Raw genomic sequence first — 26,459 nt, forward strand, 5'->3', positions numbered from 1 at the left:
ATCATTTTCTGTACAGTGAGTGTTTTGTCCTTCATGTGATTGAGTCAAATTATGTTCTCTATGCACTCACTACCTGGTTATATATTTTTTAAAACATCACAAAAATGTAAAACCTCGGTTGGAGCCTCAGTGTGAGCTGAATCAGGTGGAAGTGGTACTAGCTAAGCAAGCAGTGTGATGTCAGGGACAACAGTCTGCCTAATACATCTCCCTTGACTACTCTGGGTCCACATTTACACCCACACGTACAAATCACCTCACATTTACAGTGATGCTATAATGATTATTGATTAGATGTATTACTACCATTGTACTGCTGCTCATTGATTATTGATTTTCCATTACCATTTGTATCCATTTATCCTGCTACTGGTCACTCTTACTCCTATTTACAGTATGTCCCCCCACTTCTAAAACCAAAGTTGTGCCCCTGGATAAGCATGACATGCTGTCAACACACTGCACACCAGGGATAGAGTGAGGGAGGCAGATACTTATTACTCTAGCACCTCTTCCCACATGGAGTGTTGTCAGGTAATATTACCTCGCCAACATCTCTCCTGTCATGTTGCCGTGCTCAAGTGTCATGCCGGAGTTAATGAAGACCTCTGCTTTTCCTTTAGATGGGCACGTAATTCATAGCCTGTCATTTTACAGGACTAAATAAGACCATATTGGGAGCAGGCAGCTATGATGGACAGTATGCAATTATAGCAATTACACATTTGGTTGTTGCAAATGCAGTGGATATGGTTGCTCACATCAAAAACTACCCTTCATCCATTATTTCGCAATTCATATTAAACCCGATGAGTTGTTTTTCTCTGCACATCAATGACTTGCCGCTGGAGTAGGACCGTTTATTATAAGGCCATGGCATAACCAATGAGAGTGACCGTGTATTGCAATCGGCGAATAAAACATAATGAATCACCAGCCATGGACGCTACCAGCATCAAATTACAGTAGAACGTTATGTATCTTCAAGCGTCTCATCTGTGTTTGGGGGTTGTAGTTTTATTCTATAATCTCTAGCTTCACATCTGTGCTTCATTCAGTAATAAAGAACAGCAGTTCCCATAATACAGCAAACACACCACCACTATGTGATGCATGTGTTTATGTTACTGTTCTAGGTTAGTGGAACAGTTGAGCCAAAGAGACGCCGTTATGCATCTTTAAAATCGTTGTTTTCTGACACCGTTTTCTGATAGTGACGGCTCAATTGGATACCAAAAAGGCCAGAATAAGGTACGTCTCAGTAGAAGAAACTCTGTCGATCTGTATCTGCGTAGAGTTCTCCCTCTGCAGACAAAGGAAAACTAACTTATTGTCTTATGTAGTGATGCTAACGCACAAGTATTTGTTGTTGGTGCACAAGTTTTCTTTTCTATTTCAGATTACGGTGAGATCGGTTAACGGGCCCGATGGTCCTGATTATTATTGCTTTTGCGCATAAAGACAGTTTATTATGTACGAACTAGTCTAGTGCAATGGCTCTCAACCTTTTTCGTTTACTGTAGAACCAACTGAATTGTGTTTTACCGCAGTAGCCCTGAAGTACCCCCTCATGTACCTCATGTGCATTATTACCAGTAGGCCAATTATCTCACGAGTCTTCTTAAGTACCCCCTGTGGTTAGGCCAAGTACCCCCAGGGATCCTAGTGCCCCTATTTGGGAACCACTGGTCTAATGCGTACACTGGAGGCTACTGCTGCTAGGCTACTGGGCCTTGTCTTGAACACTCATCTCCTGCGGTGTTATTTGAACACTCACACAGTTTAGAGGTATTTTTTGTTTTATCTTATATAGTAAAATAAGTCGTTTTTAAATCACATTTTGTATTATTTGTGGACTTTTGTTAATTTCTAACAAAATAAACATAACGCAAATGCTCTTGTCAGGTGGAATAATACAGGTTGTTTTTGTTGTGCTTCTTAATGGGTTATACATGTCCTATACACGTGGTATTACCTAATACACATTCAAATCAAATGTTATTCGTTTTGTACAGATATTTTGCAGATATTGCAGGTGTAGCGAAATGCTTAGCTCCAACAGTGCAGCAATACCTAACAGTACAAAACAATACACACAAATCCAAAAATAAAAATGAATTATTTAAGAAATATAGAAATATTAGAACGAGAAATGTCAGAGTCAGGAATATAAATAAATATGTATATGATGGTGTGTATAGACATTATAGACAGTATATTAATAGAAAAGGTGTGTGCAGGTGTAGTTATATAGTACAGGCCGTGGCTAGAATACAGTATATACATATGAAGTGGGTTAAACAGTATATAAACATTATTCTCAAGACTCACTATTTACCTTTGGTAATCTCTGTAATATGGAGAATATGTTAGTCAAATACAAGTTAGAAATAGACCTACTGCTCCATGCCGTTCTCTATTACAATGTCCCTGTTTATTTTGTTCATTTGAGGTTACATTGTATTACTGGGATTTAGACTGAGTCATGTAATCCTAAAGATAGTCACCTTTACCTTTACCTCTACCTACATGTACATATTACCTCAATTACCTCGACTAACCTGTGCCCCCGCACATTGACTCAGTACCGGTACCCCTTGTATATAGCCTGGTTACTGTTTATTTTATTGTCTATTTTTTGTCTTAAATGTATTTATATTTTTTACTTCATTTTATTTTAGTAAATACTTTCTTAACACTTATTTTTCTTAAAACTGCATTGTTGGTTAAGGGCTTGTAAGTAAGCATTTTACTGTAAGGTCTACTACACCTGTTGTATTCGGCACATGTGACAAATAACATTTGATTTATGCCAGCACAATAGTGAACTGCATAGCACCTTTCCTGTTGGCTACTGTGTCTCGGCCTCAATACTAGATTATGCCTAACTGTGTGAAATAATTAGGGTGGTTGAGCTTTCAGCTTTGCAGTCAGCATGCTTAGAGTGCAAATGAAGTCCCACGTAGCTGTTGACTTTTTAAGCATGAAGTCAACTGGAGGGCTATATGCATGTCGACACATGACTAGAGTGGTGAACAATAACAATAAGACATTGGGCAATGGCTGAAATAAATAGTCTGTGACAGTGTTGTTGCCATTTGGCAGAGTGTCTTTGTGTGTGTGTTGTCATGTAGTAGAGGTAATGAATCATGGTAGTTATGGGCCTCACTATCATCAAGGTGTTAGTAGCCCAGGGGTCTGGGGGTGTCAGGGTTTCAGGGTGTCAGGGCTGAGGGTGTCAGGGCTGAGGGTGTCAGGGATGGGGGTGTCAGGGCTGAGGGTGTCCCGGACTGGGGGTGTCAGGGGTGGGGGTGTCAGGGTACTGGGGGTGTCAGGCAGCTGGGGGTTCAGGGTGCTGGGTTTGTCAGGGTGTAGGGGGTTTCAGGGTCTGGGGGTGTCAGGTAGTTGGGGGGTCAGGGTGCTGGATCTGTCAGGGTGTAAGGGGTGTCAGGATTCTGGGGGGTCAGGGTGCTGGGTCTGTCAGGGTGTAGGGGGTGTCAGGATTCTGGGGGATCAGGGTGCTGGGTTTGTCAGGGTGTAGGGCGTGTCAGGATTCTGGGGGATCAGGGTGCTGGGTTTGTCAGGGTGTAGGGGGTGACAGGTATCTGGGGGATCAGGAGGCTAGGGTGGTTGGGGACTTGGGGTGTCAGAGGGCTGGGGGTGTCATGGGACTTGGGGGGGGGGTAAGGGTGCTGGGGGTGTGAGGGGCTGGGGGTGTCAGGATGTTGGGGGTGTCTTTCCCCCATGCCTCTACATGACCTCCATATGCTCATTGAAGAGTACCACTTACATTGAACAAACACTCCCAGAGTACACCTCTCTTTCGCTCAGCCATTTGTTTCACAGCAGTCACCTCTTACCTACTTCTCAATGTGCTCCTCTGAACAGGTCCTTGAGTTCCAGACAAATATATACTGTATGTCAAATATTATAAATGATTTGAGGTGTGCTTAATTTAGCTTGAAGATTTCACTTTTGTGACTACTCTATTGGTTCTGTCTTATCAAACATTTCAATCAAGTGCAGGTCAAGTATGTAAAAGTGTTTGACTCATTTATTTGTGGTTATACGTATTGTGAAATAAAAGGGATGCCTGACTGTATTTTTCCTCCCTCTACCATGTATCCCCACATGTGTTCGCCAGTCTACCTGTGTTACTGTGTTGCCATGGAGAAGGCTTGGAGGGTGGAGTTTAGGAACGTGGGTAGTAGCTACTTCCCTCAGAGCCGCGTGGAGTGCCACTACAGTGTCAGCTCACAACATACCTGGGCCAGCCATGACTGGGTCGGACTCTTCAAGGTAAAGTTAACCTGATCAAGTTAACCTGATATCTAAAAACTGAGTGTGAGGAGTGGCAGACTCTGTTGAGTGTAAATAAAGTGGAATGCAAAACAATTCTTGATGTATTAACAACCAGAATTGTTGTGTGTTTACGTGTGTGCCTCCCTGTCTATCCCCCTGTCCCCTTGTCGTCTCTCTCTGTCTCTCAATGTTGATCTCTCTCTCTCTTCTCTCTCCACTGACTCCCTCAGGTGGGATGGTCGTCAGTGAAAGACTACCACACCTTTGTCTGGGCCCTGGCGCCGGCAGGCTACCAGGAGGGCACAGATGTCAACTGCTGTGTCCATTTCCAGGGTACTGCTCTCTTTTCAAACCCTTCCTCTATTTCTGACAGTGTGCCTGGTCAACATTTATACTCTGTTCAGAGACTATAGCATACATAAATCCAGTAATTTACAGGTTTGGGTATAAGGTAATGAGATAAAGATAGATAGCCGCACTTAATAAAAGTGTGAGAGCGTTCAACAGTGTGTTGGAATCGATCTGTATTTCACAACATTCATACATTCAAGGTTGTAAGGAAAAGCTCTAACTTTGAATTGATCTTTCAGTAAATTGAATTAGCCTGTTCGATGGTACAGTAGGCTCGTGAATGATGTTTAAAGCAGAGAAAGGACTCAATAAGTTACATTGTGTTATAGAAAGGAGATGATCAGATTGTTTCCTTCTCTCTCTCTCTCTCTCTCTCTCTCTCTCTCTCTCTCTTTCACCTTCTCTTTCTCTCTCTCTCTCTCTCTCTCTTTCACCTTCTCTTTATCTTTCTCTCGCTCACTCTCACTCTCGCTTTCTTTTTCCTGTTTGAATTTAAATAAGTCTTTGTCCGGCTCTGAATCAATTCCTTTAAGAAGTAGGAGCTTGAATAATGAGGATGAGAGAGACAATGGTACAAAGACCAGACCAGACTGAATAACCAACCATACATTACATTACAGTCAGGGGTGAATACACAGTGACAAGTGTCCTCACAGTAGTTTACAGACTTTACACTGTGACAAGTGTCCTCACAGTAGTTTACAGACTTTACACTGTGACAAGTGTCCTCACAGTAGTTTACAGACTTTACACTGTGACAAGTGTCCTCACAGTAGTTTACAGACTTTACACAGTGACAAGTGTCCTCACAGTAGTTTACAGACTTTACACTGTGACAAGTGTCCTCACAGTAGTTTACAGACTTTACACTGTGACAAGTGTCCTCACAGTAGTTTACAGACTTTACACTGTGACAAGTGTCCTCACAGTAGTTTACAGACTTTACACTGTGACAAGTGTCCTCACAGTAGTTTACAGACTTTACACAGTGACAAGTGTCCTCACAGTAGTTTACAGACTTTACACTGTGACAAGTGTCCTCACAGTAGTTTACAGACTTTACACTGTGACAAGTGTCCTCACAGTAGTTTACAGACTTTATGTTGTGACAAGTGTCCTCACAGTAGTTTACATACTTTACACTGTGACAAGTTTCCTCACAGTAGTTTACAGACTTTACTCTGTGGCAAGTGTCCTCACAGTAGTTTACAGACTTTACACTGTGACAAGTGTCCTCACAGTAGTTTACAGACTTTACTCTGTGACAAGTGTCCTCACAGTAGTTTACATACTTTGTACTGTGACAAGTGTCCTCACAGTAGTTTACAGACTTTACACTGTGACAAGTGTCCTCACAGTAGTTTACAGACTTTACACTGTGACAAGTGCCCTCACAGTAGTTTACAGACTTTATATTGTGACAAGTGTCCTCACAGTAGTTTACAGACTTTATATTGTGACAAGTGTCCTCACAGTAGTTTACAGACTTTACACTGTGACAAGTGTCCTCACAGTAGTTTACAGACTTTATGTTGTGACAAGTGTCCTCACAGTAGTTTACATACTTTACACTGTGACAAGTTTCCTCACAGTAGTTTACAGACTTTACTCTGTGGCAAGTGTCCTCACAGTAGTTTACAGACTTTACACTGTGACAAGTGTCCTCACAGTAGTTTACAGACTTTACTCTGTGACAAGTGTCCTCACAGTAGTTTACATACTTTGTACTGTGACAAGTGTCCTCACAGTAGTTTACAGACTTTACACTGTGACAAGTGTCCTCACAGTAGTTTACAGACTTTACACTGTGACAAGTGCCCTCACAGTAGTTTACAGACTTTATATTGTGACAAGTGTCCTCACAGTAGTTTACAGACTTTATGTTGTAACAAGTGTCCTCACAGTAGTTTACAGACGTTATGTTGTAACAAGTGTCCTCACAGTAGTTTACAGACTTTACACTGTGACAAGTGTTCTCACAGTAGTTTACAGACTTTATGTTGTGACAAGTGTCCTCACAGTAGTTTACAGACTTTACACTGTGACAAGTGTCATCACAGTAGTTTACAGACTTTATGTTGTAACAAGTGTCCTCACAGTAGTTCACAGACTTTACACTGTGACAAGTGTCCTCACAGTAGTTTACAGACTTTACACTGTGACAAGTGTCCTCACAGTAGTTTACAGACTTTATGTTGTGACAAGTGTCCTCACAGTAGTTTACAGACTTTATGTTGTGACAAGTGTCCTCACAGTAGTTTACAGACTTTATGTTGTGACAAGTGTCCTCACAGTAGTTTACAGACTTTATGTTGTAACAAGTGTCCTCACAGTAGTTCACATACTTTACACTGTGACAAGTGTCCTCACAATAGTTTACCGACTTTACACTGTGACAAGTGTCCTTACAGTAGTTTACAGACTTTATGTTGTGACAAGTGTCCTCACAGTAGTTTACAGACTTTATGTTGTGACAAGTGTCCTCACAGTAGTTTACAGACTTTACACTGTGACAAGTGTCCTCACAGTAGTTTACAGACTTTATGTTGTGACAAGTGTCCTCACAGTAGTTTACAGACTTTATGTTGTGACAAATGTAGCTTCCCTTTGTAATCTGTAATGGTTTGCAAGCCCTGCCCTTTCCGACGAGTGTCAGAGCCGGTGTCATATGATTAGATTTTAGTCCTGTATTGACACTTTTCCTGTTTAATGGTTTGTCGGGGGGCATAATGGGATTTCTGGTAAGCTTCCGGGTTAGTCCCGCTCCTTGAAAGCAGCAGCTCTAGCCCTTAGCTCAGTGTGGATGTTGGCTGTAATCCATGGGCATACTAATGTAAAAGGGCAGGCCGAGCAGATTACCTCATTTCATTCCTGTTTGCTTTGTGAAGCATAAACAAAATAAACACGGAATACGTCGATACACACCGAAAGCCGGGACTCCACAGATCATGAGGATGTCTTATTTGTCTGTCAGTGACCTACCGTTATTGATCACCAACCCCGAGAGTCAAAATGTTTATTTAACACAACGTTTTCACCAAACATCTTACAAGGTAAGCTTCCATTTGGTCTGTGTTTGAGCTATAGATACATGGGGAGGTATGCAATGAAACCTTTAGGTTGGAAGGAACAAATCCAGCCTATTGTCAATGCTATTTGATGATGTATGACTTAATGAAAACATTGAACGTCCACAGAATGACTATACCTTTGCGCATGAAAAATATGATGAAACACTTGGATATCCCCTGTATGTCCACCGACACCACCACATTGTTTGAGAGAGGTTGGTGTTGTAGAAATTCTGTTTTTATACTGAACAATAACTTTTAGATTCATCCAGTGTGCAATTACCACATTCGGACACTTTGGAGAGGTTGAAAGGACACTTGAATGTACCCTGGATACTTCATAACACCACCACAATGTTTGAGTAGGGTTGATATGATAGAAATTGTGTTTTCATACTGAACAAATAGCGTTTGTGGATTGCACTTGGAAACGGACACTTGGAAACATCCCGTGAACACACCTGACACCACTTACTAAAACATTTGCCCATTTCTAGTTCTGAGGTCTATCAATCCCATTTTTTTCCTGATATTGTTCACATGTTGTGGAAGCCTGTTGTGGAATCTGTTGTGGAATCTGATGTGTTTCCAGCTCTGGGCATCAATAATTCACTCATAGCTTGTTAATGAAAGATTACTAATAAAAAACAATACAAAAAATATTATTTTGTGTGTGCTTGATCTTGTGTATTCTGAACTACGTTACTCCTATCTATCTTCTGATCATTTCCTCATAATCTCCCAGATGTCTTCTTTCCAAATATACCAAGTTTTGGCATGTCAGAATCATGTAATTACACATGAATAGCAGTTACTTTTGGGTATGTCTATTTAGGCATACATCTACATTTTGCCATTACATCTAAGAGGATAAGCATGTAGACATCTAGTTAAATATTCCCCTGACCATTTCCCTTTACCCCTCCCTCCCTCTTGCAGCCTCCTACCTGCCCAAGCCCAGTTCCCAACAGTACCAGTTTGTGTACGTGGATGGGAAGGGAGAGGTGTGCTCTGCCAGCCCCCAGTTTACCTTCAGTGCCCCCAAGCCTCTGGAAGACCTGGTCACCCTGGAGGAAGGAGCCCACGGAGAGGAGGGAGGGACTGACATGCTGCTGGTTGTACCCAGGGCTGAGCTACTGCAGGTGAGCAGAGAGGAGGAGGTGGGGTGTAGTTAAGGAGGAGGGGGATCAAAATGCTGCTCGTCGTAGCTAGTGCTGAGCTACTGCAGGTGGGCAGAGAGGAAGTCTGAGCAGGAGGGAGAGGGAGGACAGTAAAGGGAAGTACATATTTCCATCTTTCACTTCTAGAGAGAGTGAATGAAATTGGATATGAATGAAAGTGGATAAAATGTATAAACAGAGGTGGTAATCAATACACTGTTCCAAAGAGATGGAGATCGATCATGTTTTAGGGGGACTCATTTTCTCTCTTTCTCTCTCTCGATCAGAGTCGCCTGCAAGAGTGTCTGCGTGAGCGGGCCGAATTGATCCATGCACGGGAGGGGGCAGAAAGGATGAAGCAGAGAGAGAAGGAGAAGTACGGGAAGGCGAGAGAGGCTTGGGACAGAGGACGTGAGCAGCTGGAGAGGAACATCTCTGAGCTGAAGGAAGAGCTGCAAGAGAGCAGAGACAGGATGGAAGAGATGGAGAGGAGGCAGGAGGTAATGTAACATTACAAGACAGGGTGTCCATGCCAAGGTTGTTTGATTATGTCCAAGTAGCCCCAGTGTCTGTGTAAAATGTGATTTGACGTAGATAGACAAGATCACAAACCCCAGATGTAAATGATCTTGTAATGTTAAATGCCAAAACAGCAGGAGTACATTTGCAGGTCTAATGTGCATTTCCATCTACAAGGAGGCTCAGGATACCATACTTTATAGAATATATACAGTTAAAGTAGGAAGTTTACATACACCTTAGCCAAATACATTTAAACTCAGTTTTTCACAATTCCTGACATTTAATCCTAGTCAAAAATTCCCTGTCTTAGGTCAGTTAGGATCACCACTTTATTGTAAGAATGTGAAATGTCAGAATAATAGTAGAGAGAATGATTTATTTCAGCTTTTATTTCATTCATCACATTCCCAGTGGGTCAGAAGTTTACATAAACTCAATTAGTATTTGTTAGCATTGCCTTTAAATTGTTTAACTTGGGTCAAACATTTTGGGTAGCCTTCCACAAGCTTCCCACAATAAGTTGGGTGAATTTTGACCCATTCCTCCTGACAGAGCTGGTGTAACTGAGTCAGGTTTGTAGGCCTCCTTGCTCGCACATGCTTTTTCAGTTCCCACAAATTTTCTATAGGATTGAGGTCAGGGCTTTGTGATGGCCACTCCAATACCGTTTACTTTGTTGTCCTTAAGCCATTTTGCCACAACTTTGGAAGTATGCTTGGGGTCATTGTCCATTTGGAAGACCCATTTGCGACCAAGCTTTAACTACCTGACTGATGTCTTGAGATGTTGCTTCAATATAGCCACATAATTTTCCTCCCTCATGATGCCATCTATTTTGTGAAGTGCACCAGTCCCTCTTGCAGCAAAGCAACATGTTGCTGCCACCCACGTACTTCACGGTTGGGATGGTGTTCTTCGGCTTGCAAGCATCCCCTTTTTCCTCCAAACATAACGATGGTCATTATGGCCAAACAGTTCTATTTTTGTTTCATCAGACCAGGGGACATTTCTCCAGAAAGTACGATCTTTGCACCCATGTTCAGTTGCAAACCGTAGTCTGGCTTTTTTATGGCGGTTTTGGAGCAGTGGCTTCTTCCTTGCTGAGCGGCCTTTCAGGTTATGTCGATATAGGACTTGTTTTACTGTGGATATAGAGGCTTTTGTACCTGTTTCATTTAGCATCTTCAGAAGGTCCTTTGCTGTTGTTCTGGGATTGATTTGCACATTTCGCACCAAAATACGTTAATCTCTAGGAGACAGAACGCGTCTCCTTCCTGAGCAGTATGACGGCTGCGTGGTCCCATGGTGTTTATACTTGCGTACTATTGTTTGTACAGATGAACATGGTACCTTCAGGTGTTTGGATATCGCTCCCAAGGATGAACCAGACTTGTGGAGGTCTACAATTTTTTTTCTGAGGTCTTGGCTAATTTCTTTTGATTTTCCTATGATGTCAAGCAAAAAGGCACTGAGTTTGAAGGTAGACCTTGAAATACATCCACAGGTACACCTCCAATTGACTCAAATTATGTCAATTAGCCTATCAGAAGCTTCTAAAGCCATGACATAATTTTCTGGAATTTTCCAAGCTGTTTAAAGGCACAGTCAACTTAGTGTATGTAAACTTCTGACCCACTGGAATTGAGATACAGTGAATAATAAGTGAAATAATTTGTCTGTGAACAATTGTTGGAAAATGTACTTGTGTCATGCACAAAGTAGATGTCCTAACCAACTTGCCAAAACTATAGTTTGTTAACAAGACATTTGTGGAGTTGTTGAAAAACGAGTTTTAATGACTCCAACCTAAGTGTATGTAAACTTACAACTTCAACTGTAGATTTTATACATCTATTTATTTCTTGCTCTTTCTCTCTCTCCCTTTCTCTCTCTCTCCCTTTGTCTCTCTCTCCTGTCATCTCTCCCTCCCCCATTACAGCAGGTGGAGGCATCAGGGGAGGCCTTGGCTCAGGAGAAGAGTTCCATACTGGCCAAGAAAGCAGCCAATAAACAGCGAATCAGAGAGCTGGAGGATGACATTAAAGCGCTAACTCTGAAAGCTGTGGAACGAGAGACTGAGCTGGAGAGGTCAGAGACTTTCTCGATCTCCCTCAACGTCAATCTTAATCCTTCTTTTGATCTTTCTCTATCTCCCTCAACCTCAATCTCAATCCTCTTTTTGATCTTTCTCTATCTCCAACAACCTCAATCTCAACCCTCCTTTTGATCTTTCTCTATCTCCATCAACCTCAATCTCAACCCTCCTTTTGATCTTTCTCTATCTCCAACAACCTCAATCTCAACCCTCCTTTTGATCTTTCTCTATCTCCCTCAACCTCAATCTCAACCCTCCTTTTGATCTTTCTCTATCTCCAACAACCTCAATCTCAACCCTCCTTTTGATCTTTCTCTATCTCCATCAACCTCAATCTCAATCCTCTTTTTGATCTTTCTCTATCTCCATCAACCTCAATCTCAACCCTCCTTTTGATCTTTCTCTATCTCCATCAACCTCAATCTCAACCCTCCTTTTGATCTTTCTCTATCTCCATCAACCTCAATCTCAACCCTCCTTTTGATCTTTCTCTATCTCCAACAACCTCAATCTCAACCCTCCTTTTGATCTTTCTCTATCTCCAACAACCTCAATCTCAACCCTCCTTTTGATCTTTCTCTATCTCCAACAACCTCAATCTCAACCCTCCTTTTGATCTTTCTCTATCTCCAACAACCTCAATCTCAACCCTCCTTTTGATCTTTCTCTATCTCCAACAACCTCAATCTCAACCCTCCTTTTGATCTTTCTCTATCTCCATCAACCTCAATCTTAATCCTTCTTTTGATCTTTCTCTATCTCCATCAACCTCAATCTCAACCCTCCTTTTGATCTTTCTCTATCTCCAACAACCTCAATCTCAACCCTCCTTTTGATCTTTCTCTATCTCCAACAACCTCAATCTCAACCCTCCTTTTGATCTTTCTCTATCTCCATCAACCTCAATCTTAATCCTTCTTTTGATCTTTCTCTATCTCCATCAACCTCAATCTTAATCCTTCTTTTGATCTTTCTCTATCTCCAACAACCTCAATCTCAACCCTCCTTTTGATCTTTCTCTATCTCCATCAACCTCAATCTCAATCCTCTTTTTGATCTTTCTCTATCTCCATCAACCTCAATCTCAACCCTCCTTTTGATCTTTCTCTATCTCCATCAACCTCAATCTCAACCCTCCTTTTGATCTTTCTCTATCTCCATCAACCTCAATCTCAACCCTCCTTTTGATCTTTCTCTATCTCCAACAACCTCAATCTCAACCCTCCTTTTGATCTTTCTCTATCTCCAACAACCTCAATCTCAACCCTCCTTTTGATCTTTCTCTATCTCCATCAACCTCAATCTCAACCCTCCTTTTGATCTTTCTCTATCTCCCTCAACCTCAATCTCAATCCTTATTTTGATCTCTCTCTCTCTCTCTCTCTCTCTCTATTTTTCTCTTGTTCTCTCTTCTCTCTCTCTCTCTCTCTCTCTCTCTCTCTATTTTCCCCTTGTTCTCTCTTCTGCTCTCTCTCTCTCTCTCTCTCTCTATCTCTCTCTCAATTTAAATTAAATTTAAGGTGCTTTATTGGCATGGAAATCATATGTTTACATTGCAAAAGCAAGTGAAATAGATATTAAATAAAAGTGAAATAAACAATAAAAATGTACAGTAAACATTACACTCACAAGTTCCAAAATAATAAAAGCATTTCAAATGTCATATTATGTCTATATACAGTGTTGTATTGATGTGCAAAGTACACAAGGGAAAATAAATAAACATAAATATAGGATGTACTTACAATGATGTTTGTTCTTCACTGGTTGTCCTTTTCTTGTGGCAACAGGTCACAAATCTTGCTGTTGTGATGGCACACTGTGGTATTTCACCCAGTAGATATGGGAGTTTATCAAAATTGGATTTGTTTTTGAATTCTTTGTGGATCTGTGTAATCTGAGGGAAATATGTGTCTCTAATATGGTCATACATTTGACAGGAGGTTAGGAAGTGCAGCTCAGTTTCCACCTCATTTTGTGGACAGTGTGCACATAGCCTGTCTTCTCTTGGAAGCCTGGTCTGCCTTCGGTGGCCTTTCTCAATAGCAAGGCTATGCTCACTGAGTCTGTACATAGTCAAAGATTTCCTTAATTTTGAGTCAGTCACAGTGGTCAGATATTCTGGCATTGTGTACTCTCTGTTTAGGGACAAATAGCATTCTAGTTTGCTCTGTTTTTTTGTACATTTTTCCAATGTGTCAAGTAAATATCTTTTTGTTTTCTCATGGGGCTCTGTGGGGTCTGTTTGTGTTTGTGAACAGAGCCCTAGGACCAGCTTGCTTTGGAGGCTCTTCTCCAGGTTCCTTTCTCTGTAGGTGATGGCTTTGTTGTGGAAAGTTTGGGAATCGCTTCCTTTTAGGTGGTTGTAGAATTTAACTGTTATTTTCTGAATTTTGATAATTAGCAGGTATCGGCATTATTTTGTGTTTTACGTTGTACGCAGAGGATATTTTTGTAGAATTGTGCATGCAGTCTCAATTTGGTGTTGGTCCCTTTGATGAATTATTGGTTGGTGAGCCGAACCCAGACCTCACAAGTATTTTTTTTACAGATCCTAATTGGTATGTCGAATTTTATGTTCCTTTCGATGGCGTAGAAGGCCCTTCTTGCCTTGTCTCTCAGATTGTTCACAGCTTTGTGGAAGTTACCTTTGGCGCTGATGTTTAGGCCGAGGTATGTATAATTTTTTTGTGTGCTCTAGGGCAACTGTGTCTTGATGGAATTTGTGTTCATGGTCCTGGCAACTGGACCTTTTTTGGAACACCATTATTTTTGTCTTATTGAAATTTACTGTCAGGGCCCAGGTCTGACAGAATCTGTGCAGAAGATCTAGGTGCTGCTGTAGGCCATCCTTGGTTGGAGACATAAGCACTACATCATCAGCAAATAGTAGACATTTGACTTCAGATTCTAGTAGGGTGAGGCCTGGTGCTGCAAACTGTTCTAGTGCCCTCACCAATTCGTTGATATATATGTTGAAGAGGGTGGGGCTTAAGCTGCATCCCTGTCTTATCCCCCAGCCCTGTGGAAGGAAGTGTGTGTGTTTTTTGCCAATTTTAACCGCACACTTTTTGTTTGTGTTCATGGATTTTATAATGTATATTTTTTCCCCAACACCACTTTCCATCAATTTGTATACCAGGCCCTCATGCCAAATTGAGTCAAAAGCTTTTTTGAAATCAACAAAGCATGAGAAGACTTTGCCTTTTTTTGTTTTGTTTGTTTGTTTGAATACGTGATCTGTCGTACAGTAATTTGGTAAAAAGACAATTTGACATTTGCTCAGTACATTGTTTTCGCTGAGGAGTCTACTGTTAATGATAATGCAGAAGATTTTCCCAAGGTTGCTGTTGACACATATCCCATGGCAGTGATTGGGGTCAAATTTGTCTCCACTCCACTGGTTCCAAATATTGGAGAATATGCCAGAGCTGAGGATGATTTTTAAAGAGTTTAAGTATAGCCAATTGGAATTTGAGGTCTGTATATTTTATAATTTAATGTTTGTATTTTGTCCTGTAGTTAATTCTCTCTCTCTCTCTCTCTCTCTCTCTCTCTCAATTACATTGCAGTTAAATTTATGGGCTTATTGGCATTTGGTAAAAATATGTTTACATTTCCAAGGCAAGTGAAATAGATAATAAACAAAAGTGAAATAAACAAAAAAAGAGTACATTAAACATTACACTCACAAAAGTTCCAAAAGTGTTCTCTTTCTCTCTCTTTCCTCGTCTCCCTCAATCTCTTATCTTTTTACCTGTGTGCTTATTATTCTTAAACTATTCTCTGGTTAACGCTAACTCTGTCTCTGTGTGTAGGATGAAGGAGAGGGACAAAAAGCAAGCAGTTCAAATGATGGAGGATGAGAAAGAGAGGAACGTTCTGCAGGTACTATAATGACTTGGATTTATGTTGTGCTTTTCTAAGTGTTTTTCACTACCAACGTGTAGTGTCTTACCTGGGTGAAGTATAGCAGACATTTTGTGCCCAAACCCTAGCCACACATCATGTCTGATCCCAAACTCCTCATCCTCCTCTTCTTCCTCTCTCCCTGTGTCTTCCTCAGCTCAAGCTGGAGCAGACCGAGGGGGAACTCCGGAGCCTGTCTGCTGAGTTCCAGGGTCTGAGGAGCTCCCTGGCCCAGAGAGACACACATGCCCTGCAGCTACGGGATACCATCACCACCCTCACACACAGACTCAACATGGCACAGAGGAAAGAGGTGAGCCTGGCACCACCCTTACACACCATCACCACCCTCACACACAGACTGAACATGGCACAGAGGAAAGAGGTGAGACTGGCACCACTCGTACACACCATCACCACCCTCACACACAAGCTGAATACAGCACAGAGCAAACAGGTGAGACTGGCACCACCCTTACACACCATCACCACCCTCACACACAGGCTGAATACAGCACAGAGCAAACAGGCGAGACTGGCACCACCCAGAGAGGGATAAGTCCAGTTAATAAGAGGATGTAAGGGATTGGGAGGGGAAAGAACAGAAGACAATGCAACAGGAACATGGCAGTACACATTGCTGTCCCTTGTCCTTACCAGTCATCTAATACAAACACTGCTGTTGAGTTTATTTTAACCAACATTGCAAACTTTGCTGGTTAGAAGAATAGGTATGGGAAGTTGGATAGGGAGGGGTGAGGGTGATTAAAGACAATGCAACAGGAAAGTACCCAATGTCCCATGGCCTCACCAGTCATCTAACAAAACCATGTTATTGTTGTTGAACTGTCATATTGTTGTTGAACTATCAGGCGGAGAGCGAGGCCTCCCTGGCTGAGATGTGGGGCCTGCGGGAGCGTCAGGGGGCCAGCGAGCGTGGTGCTGAAGGCCTGAAGGAAGAGCTGTGTGCTCTGGTGGCCCAGAGGGACCAGGGCCAGACAGAGCTGCACCAGGCCAGGCTCCAGGCGGCACAGCTCACCCTGCAGCTAGCTGACGCCAGCCTGACTCTGAGGGAGGGCAGAGCACACTGGGCCCAGGAGAGACAGAGCCTGCAGCGTACCACTTCGGTAGGACACACCACCGCAGACAGTAATAATCATATGGATGGACCTAATCATATGAATTGGATTACTCAAGTAGTCATTCACCTTGAATGCAAGTAGCAGAATGTCTTAGCAGCAAAATAACATATCAACATTCTTTTGACTGTGTGGTAGCCTAGCAGCAGGTAGCCTAGTGGTTAAGAGTGTTGGGCCAGTTACCGAAACGTCGCTGGTTCGAATTCCTGAGCCTACTAGGTGAAAAATCTGTCGATGTGCCCTTGAGCAAGGCTCTTAAACCCTAATTGGTCCTGTAAGTCGCTCTGGATAAGAGCATCTGCTAAATGACTAAATGTTAACGGTATGTTTCTCACCCTGGCAGAAGGACAGAGAGCGTCTGGAGAAGCTGATTGGAGAGATGCAGCGGATTGAGGAGAAGCTTCAGGAGGAGAGGATGGAGAGAGAGAAGGTGGAAGTGGAGCTGGGAAGAGAGAAGGACTGTAACCGGGTAAAGAGCAACACCTCCTCTACCACATGGAAATCAACATTTACAGATATGACTAGATACACCAACAAACTTGGAAATCAAAATCAACTCTCCAAACTCACCAGTGGAGGCTGCTGAGGGGAGGACGGCTCATAATAATGGCCGAAATGGAGTAAATGGAATGATATCAAACACATGAAACACCTAAAAACGTGTTTGATACCATTCCATTGACTCCATTCCGGACATTATTATGAGCTATCCTCCCATCAGCAGCCTCCACTGATACTGAAATGTGTCCTCTATAGTACTTGCAGCTCCAAGATTGTGGGTTTGATTCCGATAAAATACTTTATTTTGGGTTATTATATATTTCTGTCAACATGCTGAAACATTCAAACTGGAAAAACTAGTCTCTTTGATTTCATATGATGTGCTGTGCTGCTGATCAGGCTGTGTATAGCAGTATATGACTCCTGCTATTGATGACTGCCCCTTGCAGGTACAGCTGAGTGAGACACGCAGGGAGCTCCAGGAGCTGAAGGCCAGTCTGAGGGTGGCCCAGAAGGAGAAGGAAGAGCTGCTGCTGGAGAAACAGGCAGGAACCCTTCTCTACACCTGTCCAACACTTCAACCACCATTTCCCTTTCCCACTGTCCACATACATTCACATTTCTGAATCAACTGCTATCCCCTACCCACTACTCCAGATGCCCTCTGTCCTTCTGCCATGGGGAGGGAGACACGCGCCCACACACACGCACGCACACACACGCACTTACACGCACACACACAGAGAGAGATAATAATTCCTATGTGTCTAGAGGTGTAGAGGCTAGGGGTTATGTTGGGATAACAGTTGTGTGTGTAGATGAGTGTCTGACAGGTCTCTGCTCTCCTCTGTACAGGACCTGATGGAGTACATGCGTCAGGTGGAACAGAGGATGGAGGCTGTGGCAGACGCCAAGTGGAGCGCTGCAGTGTTCGCCCCCACCAGTGAGCGGACACACCCACACTAAAACATTGTGGACCCGCCCTAACACTGAGCTGTATGTACAGCAATACAGCAGGGCTCATTTGATCTGTGGGCTGTCACAACAAGAGATTCTATTTCTACACCAAATAGAATCTGAGATTAATTCAACCTATCATGAGGTAGATACGGAGACTAGATCCAGGAGTTTTTCCCCTCCAGGGAGAACTCCTGACCCTTGCCGTGCTCTGTTGATCACTTAACACTGTTGTTTTCCATTCTGTATGTCTGACAGGTCTCCCTGACAGTTCTCTGTCTGACTCTGAGGATGAAAACCCTGAGGCCCTGCAGCCCCCCCGCCAGCCCGCTCTGTCCTCCCGCCCTCTGGCCCACTACAGCCTATGTGACCCCCAGGCCCAGCCTGACTCCCTACTCCCCTCCACCCCCCCTTCCTCCCCCAGGGATATGTCACGGCCCCTCTCCCGAGGGGGTGTAGTCATCAGCCAGCCCGCCCCCCTTTCGTTGCCAAGGCAATCAGGAGATACCCTGACACACAGCTCTGATTCGGTAAGAGGCGGTATCAGATGCTCTTACACACACACACACACACACACACACACACACACACACACACACACACACACACACACACACACACACACACACACACACACACACACATTCTGGGCTCATATCCTGTACAATTAGCCTGGCTGTTTCCTTAGGCTTATAGCCTGGTGATAACATGACTTATCCCCTTTTGACTGTGACTCATTTGGTTTAGTTGTTATCATGTGAAGGTAATTAGGCCTGCCTGTGCACTATTGCATTATTGTACTATTACGCTATTATGGCGTATAGCACTATTATGACTTATTACACTATTGTGGCTTATTATACTATTATATACTATATACTATTATACTATTATGGCTTATTACACTATTATAGCTTATTACATTGACTTATTGCACTATTATGGCCTGTTGCACTATAGCTTATTACACTATTGTGGCTTATTACACTATTATGACTTATTACACTATTGTGGCTTATTACACTATTGTGGCTTATTACACTATTGTGGCTTATTACACTATTGTGGCTTATTACACTATAATGACTTATTACACTATTGTGGCTTATTACACTATTGTGGCTTATTACACTATTATGGCTTATTGCTGGACATGTATATGATTATTACATGTGTGCCTCGCTGCTCTCTCTCTATTTGTGCGTGTGTGTATTTGTGTGTGTGTGTGTGTATTTGTGTGTGTGTGTATTTGTGTGTGTGTATTTGTGTGTGTGTGCATTTGTGTGTGTGTGTATTTGTGTGTGTGTGCAGGAGGAGGAGGGTGACACAGCCCTATGTGGAGGACACAGCTCTGGAGACGAGACAGCTCTGCTGCTGCCTGAGACCACTGTCCTCAGGTAACACACCCACACACAGTCCTGTCATCCCCCCCCCCCCCCACACACACACACAGTCCTGTCATTCTCCCCCCCACACACACAGTCCTGTCATTCTCCCCCCCCACACACAGTCCTGTCATTCTCCTCCCCCACACACGCACACAGTCCTGTCATTCTCATCACACACACACACACACACACACACACACACACACACACACACACACACACACACACACAGGGATGGTATTTACGATGATAGGCTGAGTATGGCTCGCAGAGATGGAAGTTTTCAATATCAGGTCGTAAAAGAAGTTGAATGAGGGTGAGGAGGAGGAGGAGAAAGAGATGGTGTAAGACAGTGTAAGGCACAGTGAGTGACGCAAGGAGGGAGTGAGGGAGGGGATAAGGGAGAACAAGGGGACAGATTCGTTGACAGCAGGCTGTAGCAATGATTTGTCTACAGGCTAGTACCGCAGTCACGGGCCAATTTTCAGCATCATTAAAGCACTCTCCCACCCTTTCCCTCTATATTTCTCACTTCCCGCCATCTCTCGCCTTTCTTTTCATATGCATTCCTTTTCTACAGTTCTGCTGTGCCTTGACTCCACTACACATTTAGCAATTGTGACGATAAAGATAATGATTGATTTAATTGATTGTTCACCACCTTTTCTTTCTTGGTTGTTCCCTGTCATCCAGTGACCTGGCTGATACCGCTCAGTGGTAGAATGGCGATGCAGGATCAGATCTACACCAGCACTGGCTGTTTGGCCATTACTTTAACTTGCCATTCAGCACACAAGCACACACACTACAACTCACCTCTACTCTTGACAAACTATGTTAATATGCAATTTGCTTTTACATTTTATATGAACTCTTTCTTTGACATATGACTTTAAGGCTGTTGTGTTGCCCCCATTATACTTAACATGGTCTTAAGAATGACATAATACCTGTCGTAATAGCTGAAATCGTAGTTACGACCTGACATAGCACTGTTATAAAGCGTAAAACATTCGACATTTTAAAGGGTTAATTCGATTTGAAATAGTAATGTTTTATAACAGGGTTATTTCAGTTGCAGGAGGAGTTGATGTCGTGAGCTTTATGGATTGTGTTATGTCACTTTATGAGACATCATGACAGGTCACTAATTAACATAAGTCAGTTATTAAAGGCTCCCTCTCTGATTTCAGTTGAGCCAGAAAGAAATACTGTATAATTGTTTCAACGTTTCGTCTCCTAGGAAAGAACGATGAAAAACATTGCATTTATTTGTTACAGTATATTCATAGTAGCCTGGTTGAGTCAGTCTGGTTGATTAGGCTATATTCACAGTTCTCTCCATTTTAAATCTAAAAGTTGCTTTTAACGTTTCTGTCTGCGCAGCAAAAGTTTACCTCTTCAGAATACTGTAATTATAGTTATTGAAACACACTACAACTATATTAGAAGAATCATTGTAAAGTACTGACACATAACATGATTTTCCTCATATTCAAACCTAAGATTTTATATTATAAGCACTTTCTGTTCTTCATCATTATTTGATTCTTGCTTTATTAATGCTGTCCTAGTGCTAGTTGAGAGGATAATTACAGACAGAGAAGCATCTGAAATGGGAAAAACGGTTGGGGGAAGTTTGGTTATAGAGAGATTAATCAAGATGAATGGTAGAGCAGAATGGTAGTTAGAGTGGTCGGAGTGACATTTTAATGTTCTCTCATGTTTTTATTAATCTCATAATATATTCTATCCTCATCTACATAAAGCTATTGCTCCTGCAGGCTGGTAGCTGTAGAGTCCCTGCAATAAGAGCATACATCATACCACATTTTAACCTTAAGTCAGTGTTTGGTTTTAAAGCTAAATCAATGTATTTGTTATAGAAGAAGTATTTCTAGATGATCAGTTTTATTAGACTAGACGTACTGTACATGGTATGCTCAAAGCTCTGCTTTAGAGTGATGCAGTTCTACATTTGTGCCTAAATAACACATTGGGAAATGAATAGTCTCTTCTTCAGCCAAGCATCATCAGTCTGGCAAACAAGACTTGTAAACTAAGGAATCTCATGATAACATAATGTAATTTATAGATACAGATGTTACAAGACTTGTAAACGAAGGAATCTCATGATAACATAATGTAATTTATAGATACAGATGTTACAAGACTTGTAAACTAAGGAATCTCATGATAACATAATGTAATTTATAGATACAGATGTTACAAGACTTGTAAACGAAGGAATCTCATGATAACATAATGTAATTTATAGATACAGATGTTACAAGACTTGTAAACGAAGGAATCTCATGAGAACATAATGTAATTTATAGATACAGATGTTACAAGACTTTATGGAAGGTTTGCCGGGAAAATATTATTAGTACTGGTTTAATAACACTATATTTTTCATGATTTTCAACCAATACTCAACTTTAGTTATATCGTAATGAAGTTATGCTCTGGTTTAGTTTAAGCTAATGACATTTGATAAGAAGAGAATACTAAAGCTAGGTCATTTAAAGGGGCAATCTGCCATTGTTGTTGTTTGAACTGCAGATTGCCCCCTTTAAGAAAGAATAAGGTGCTAGGGACACTTTTTGCTTGGTATATTTGTAATTTGCTCTATTTGCACCTGTTTTTTCGCAGTAAGAGATGTTTTGGGGGCTATTTTATTTTTACACTTGGATACTCCTTATTAATCCAGTCTGTTATTATCATAATCATTACCATAGTGTTTTGTTTACTCTTATATTTTTATTTCTCTGATTTTCTTTCTAAAAGTAAATGTAACCTCTCACAACTATCTGATAAGGTAGGAAATGTTAGTCCAAAGGGTCGAGATATTGATTCTACTGTATAGGACATCACTGTGTTCCTTCACACAGAGGTGTAGCTGTAGTGAAAGTGTGACATCTGTCACATATACAGAGTCTTCAGAAAGTATTCATACCCCTTGACTTATTCCACATTTTGTTGTGTTACAGTCTGAATTCAAAATGGATTAAATAAATGTTTTCTCTCAACCATTTACACACAATATGCCATAATGAAAAAGTGAAAACATGCTTTTCTTTGCACATTTATTAAAAATAAAATACAGAAATGCACTGTAATTCAACTGTGATGGACATCATTGATAATTGAAGGCTGTGCTTCAGAGGGTTTTGGAGTACCCCTCTTCGTCTCTACACCCTTTCAGCTCTACCTCTAGTGTAATCTAGTACTACATCTCTATTTGCTACTGTGGGTGGGTGAATTTGACATCCTGGTATGTGCACCCAAAGTTGCGTAGCACTGAGATCTATCCTTTTTGTTGACGTCATTTTAGATTTCTGTGGGAGTTCTATTCTTTGTCTACTGTGAGCTACATGAGTGTATGCTGTAACTTCCTTCCAGGATACCTACCTACTCTCATTGCTATACGGCTCCAGTGGTTTGCTGGTGTGTATGATGTTTTGTTTGTGGAGGTCATCTTACCTATTTAAAAAAGGTATATTCTTTGGTATTTATATATAGGGTCATTAAGCGTGTGGATTCGTGTCTGTAATAATAATTAAAAAAACAGATCTGTATCAATTGTGTCTAATGTGCCTGTTTTTGATGGAAGAAAAATATTCAAACATTTTGGGTTGCTTCCTTCAGGGTATGACATTTCTGATACTAATTTGCTAATCACGTCTCATCTTCTCTTCTGAATATCTATCTCTATCTCCTCACTCTCTCTTCCATTCTCTCACTCACTCACTCCCTCCATCTCTTCTCTGACCTCAGACGACATTCTGCGTTCTTATCTTACCCTCCTGCCCCTCTTTACCTGCACCTCTCTCCTTCCCCAACTCCCCCTCTCCTTCATCTCCTCTGCTCCCTCCAGCTCATGTCTGGGGTGACGGTAGCTAATTATAAAATCAATGATGCCGGGCTGCCTAGTTTACAGCCTGCTCTAAAACCTTAACTGGGAAATCAGTGGTGGATTGATGTCTCCCTCACTCTTTATCTGTTTTAATTAGAAATGTAAAAGATATGAAGAGCCAGAGGCATCTTACTAGGATTCGTCTCAAATGGCACTTCGTTTCCTATATAGTGCACTACATTTAATCAGAGCTCTGGTTAAAAGCAGTGCACTATACAGGGAAATTGGTGCCATTTGGGATACAGACATAGGCTTTATGACCTCTGCCAGGCAGGCTGCCTGCCCCCCAGCTCTCTTTGCCTCTCTTACCCAAATCACTTTTTTTCTTCCACTTTATTTCTTGTTTAATTCTCCACCCCCCTTTTTTTCTTCCCTGATCCTTCCTAGTCTACCTTCCTCGCTCGCCCTTGTCTGTGGTATATTCTCTCGTCTTTCTTACTTTCTCTATTACCCTTTTAAGAGCAGCTCTCTCTATCATTCCACTCTCTCTCCCGTCCTCCCTCTTCATGCTTGTCTCTTCCTATAGTGAAGGTTTGAAATTGATGATAACTGTTGAGGGTGAAAAACCCTCATTCTTATCTAGCTAGCTAAAGTTATACTGCATCTAAAGTAAATCTGGCTACATCACAATGATGAAAAAAAATATGTTTGTCAGACTAATTATTTGCCTCCTTTTGAAATGTCATCGTGTTTGGTGTGACGTTGATTATAAACTCAGCAAAAAAAGAAACGTCCTCACTGTCAACTGCATTTATTTTCAGCAAACTTCATGTGTAAATATTTGTATGAACATAACAAGATTCAACAACTGAGACATAAGCTGAACAAGTTCCACAGACATGTGACTAACAGAAATGGAATAATGTGTCCCTGAACAAAGGGGGGGTCAAAATCAAAAGTAAGAGTCAGTATCTGGTGTGGCCACCAGCTGCATTAAGTACTGCAGTGTATCTCCTCCTCACGGTCTACACCAGATTTGCCAGTTCTTACTGTGAGATGTTACCCCACTCTTCCACCAAGGCGCCTGCAAGTTCCCGGACATTTCTAGGGGGAATGGCTCTAGCCCTCACCCTCCGATCCAACAGGTCCCAGACGTGCTCAATGGGATTGCGATCCGGGCTCTTCGCTGGCCATGGTAGAACACTGACATTCCTGTCTTGCAGGAAATAACCCACAGAACGAGCAGTATGGCTGGTGACATTGTCATGCTGGAGGGTCATGTCAGGATGAGCCTGCAGGAAGGGTACCACATGAGGGAGGAGGATGTCTTCCCTGTAACGCACAGCGTTGAGATTGCCTGCAATGACAACAAGCTCAGTCCGATGATGCTGTGACACACTGCCCCAGACCATGACGGACCCTCCACCTCCAAATCGATCTCGTTCCATGGTACAGGCCTCGGTGTAACGCTCATTCCTTCGACGATGAACGCGAATCCGACCATCACCCCTGGTGAGACAAAACCGCAACTCGTTAGTGAAGATCCCTTTTTGCCAGTCCTGTCTGGTCCAGCGACGGTGGGTTTGTGCCCATAGACAAAGTTGTTGCCGGTGATGTCTGGTGAGGACCTGCCTTACAATAGGCCTACAAGCCCTCAGTCCAACCTCTCTCAGCCTATTGCGGACAGTCTGAGCACTAATGGTGGGATTGTGCGCTCCTGGTGTAACTCGGGCAGTTGTTGTTGCCATTCTGTACCTGTCCCGCAGGTGTGATGTTCGGACGATCAGCTGTCCGTTCTCTCTCCCTGTAGCATTGTCTTAGGCGTATCACAGTACGGACATTGCAATTTATTGCCCTGGCCACATCTGCAGTCCTCATTCCTCCTTGCAGCATGCCTAAGGCACGTTCACGCAGATTAGCAGGGACCCTGGGCATCTTTCTTTTGGTGTTTTTCAGAGTCAGTAGAAAGGCCTGTTTAGTGTCCTAAGTTTTCATAACTGACCTTAATTGCCTATCGTCTGTGAGCTGTTAGTGTCTTAACGACCGTTCCACAGGTGCATGTTCATTAATTGTTTGTGGTTCATTGAACAAGCATGGAAAGTTATTTGGATGTTTATAAATTATCTTTGAAAGACATGGTCCTGAAAAAGTTTATATTCTCCTAAATAAGTATTTTAAGCCTTGAGACAATTGAGACATGGATTATGTATGTGTACCAATCAGAGGGTGAAGGGACAAGGCAAAATATTTAAGTGCCTTTGAACGGGGTATGGTAGTAGATGCCAGGCGCACCGGTTTGAGTTTGTAAAGAACTGCAACGCTGCTGGGTTTTTAACGCTCAACAGTTTCCTGTGTGTTTCAAGAATAGTCCACCACCCAAAGGACACCCAGCCAACTTGACACAACTGTGGGAATAATTGGAGTCAACATGGGCCAGCATCCCTGTGGAACTCTACACGACCATGTCTGTGTCAATTACTGATTTCACCTGCATTGCTACACTTTACACTTCAAAGTAAATCTCAGCTCTGTTAAATAAAAGTACACTCAAGAAAACCTTTTTTTAACATAGTGATCAAGAAATAACATTAAAACAGAGTAATATGCCTGTGTTCTGTGATTGTTTGGTGTGATGTTGATGGAATATTCTCCTAACCCTCAGAAAATTGGACACATGAATGTTCTTGCAACGATACCATGAAATGTGTCTACAACATTACTATATTGTTGATAGAATATTATCCTAACCCTCAGACAACTGGACACTGGAATTTTCTTGCAAAATTCCAATAAAACATGTCTAGAACATTAATATTGAAGATTCTGAGAACATGGTAATCACATTCTGGGTAAATTGTGTTTGACATTAAGGGAATGGTATCTTGGAAACAGTCCTTGCACATCAATGGCACATTCCTATGAAAACATTAGACTCTTAAAGGGAAACATTTGTTGTTAGGTGGGTTACTGCCTACTTATATGTCTCCAGGATGTCCTTATAGCCCCTAAATGTTTCATCACACACAGTCCAAGTCATGACGTTTTCTCTCTTTATCACACACTCTGATCTAACTTTTGTTCCTTATGTCTGGTCTGGTCTGATGCTACCATGCTGCCGGTCTGGTGCTACCATGCTGCTTGTCTGGTGCTACCATGCTGCTGGTCTGGTGCTACCATGCTGCTAGAATGGTGCTACCATGCTGCT

General features: G+C 42.1%; 1 protein-coding gene across 1 annotated transcript; it reads left to right on the top strand.

The window, feature by feature from the left end:
* Nucleotides 1–1,117: 1,117 nt before the first annotated feature.
* On the top strand, nucleotides 1,118–22,980 carry LOC139416815 (calcium-binding and coiled-coil domain-containing protein 1-like). The gene is made up of 15 exons (XM_071165894.1): nucleotides 1,118–1,251; nucleotides 4,145–4,299; nucleotides 4,533–4,635; nucleotides 8,664–8,866; nucleotides 9,172–9,384; nucleotides 11,346–11,494; nucleotides 15,320–15,389; nucleotides 15,568–15,723; nucleotides 16,283–16,537; nucleotides 16,893–17,018; nucleotides 17,500–17,595; nucleotides 17,906–17,993; nucleotides 18,266–18,537; nucleotides 19,319–19,404; nucleotides 20,089–22,980. The coding sequence occupies exons 2-15, from the start codon at nucleotides 4,168–4,170 to the stop codon at nucleotides 20,114–20,116; spliced, it is 1,977 nt and encodes a 658-aa protein (XP_071021995.1). The 5' UTR covers nucleotides 1,118–1,251; nucleotides 4,145–4,167; the 3' UTR covers nucleotides 20,117–22,980.
* Nucleotides 22,981–26,459: the final 3,479 nt, after the last annotated feature.

Source organism: Oncorhynchus clarkii, chromosome 9, assembly GCF_045791955.1.
Source record: "Oncorhynchus clarkii lewisi isolate Uvic-CL-2024 chromosome 9, UVic_Ocla_1.0, whole genome shotgun sequence".
NCBI lineage: Eukaryota > Metazoa > Chordata > Actinopteri > Salmoniformes > Salmonidae > Oncorhynchus > Oncorhynchus clarkii.

Coding starts and splice junctions, on each gene's coding strand:
- LOC139416815 (XM_071165894.1), top strand. CDS start 4,168: ATGGAGAAGGCTTGGAGGGTGGAGTTTAGGAACGTGGGTAGTAGCTAC. Junction 17,596..17,905: donor AGCTGCTGCTGGAGAAACAG/GCAGGAACCCTT, acceptor TCCTCTGTACAG/GACCTGATGGAGTACATGCG. Junction 18,538..19,318: donor TGACACACAGCTCTGATTCG/GTAAGAGGCGGT, acceptor GTGTGTGTGCAG/GAGGAGGAGGGTGACACAGC.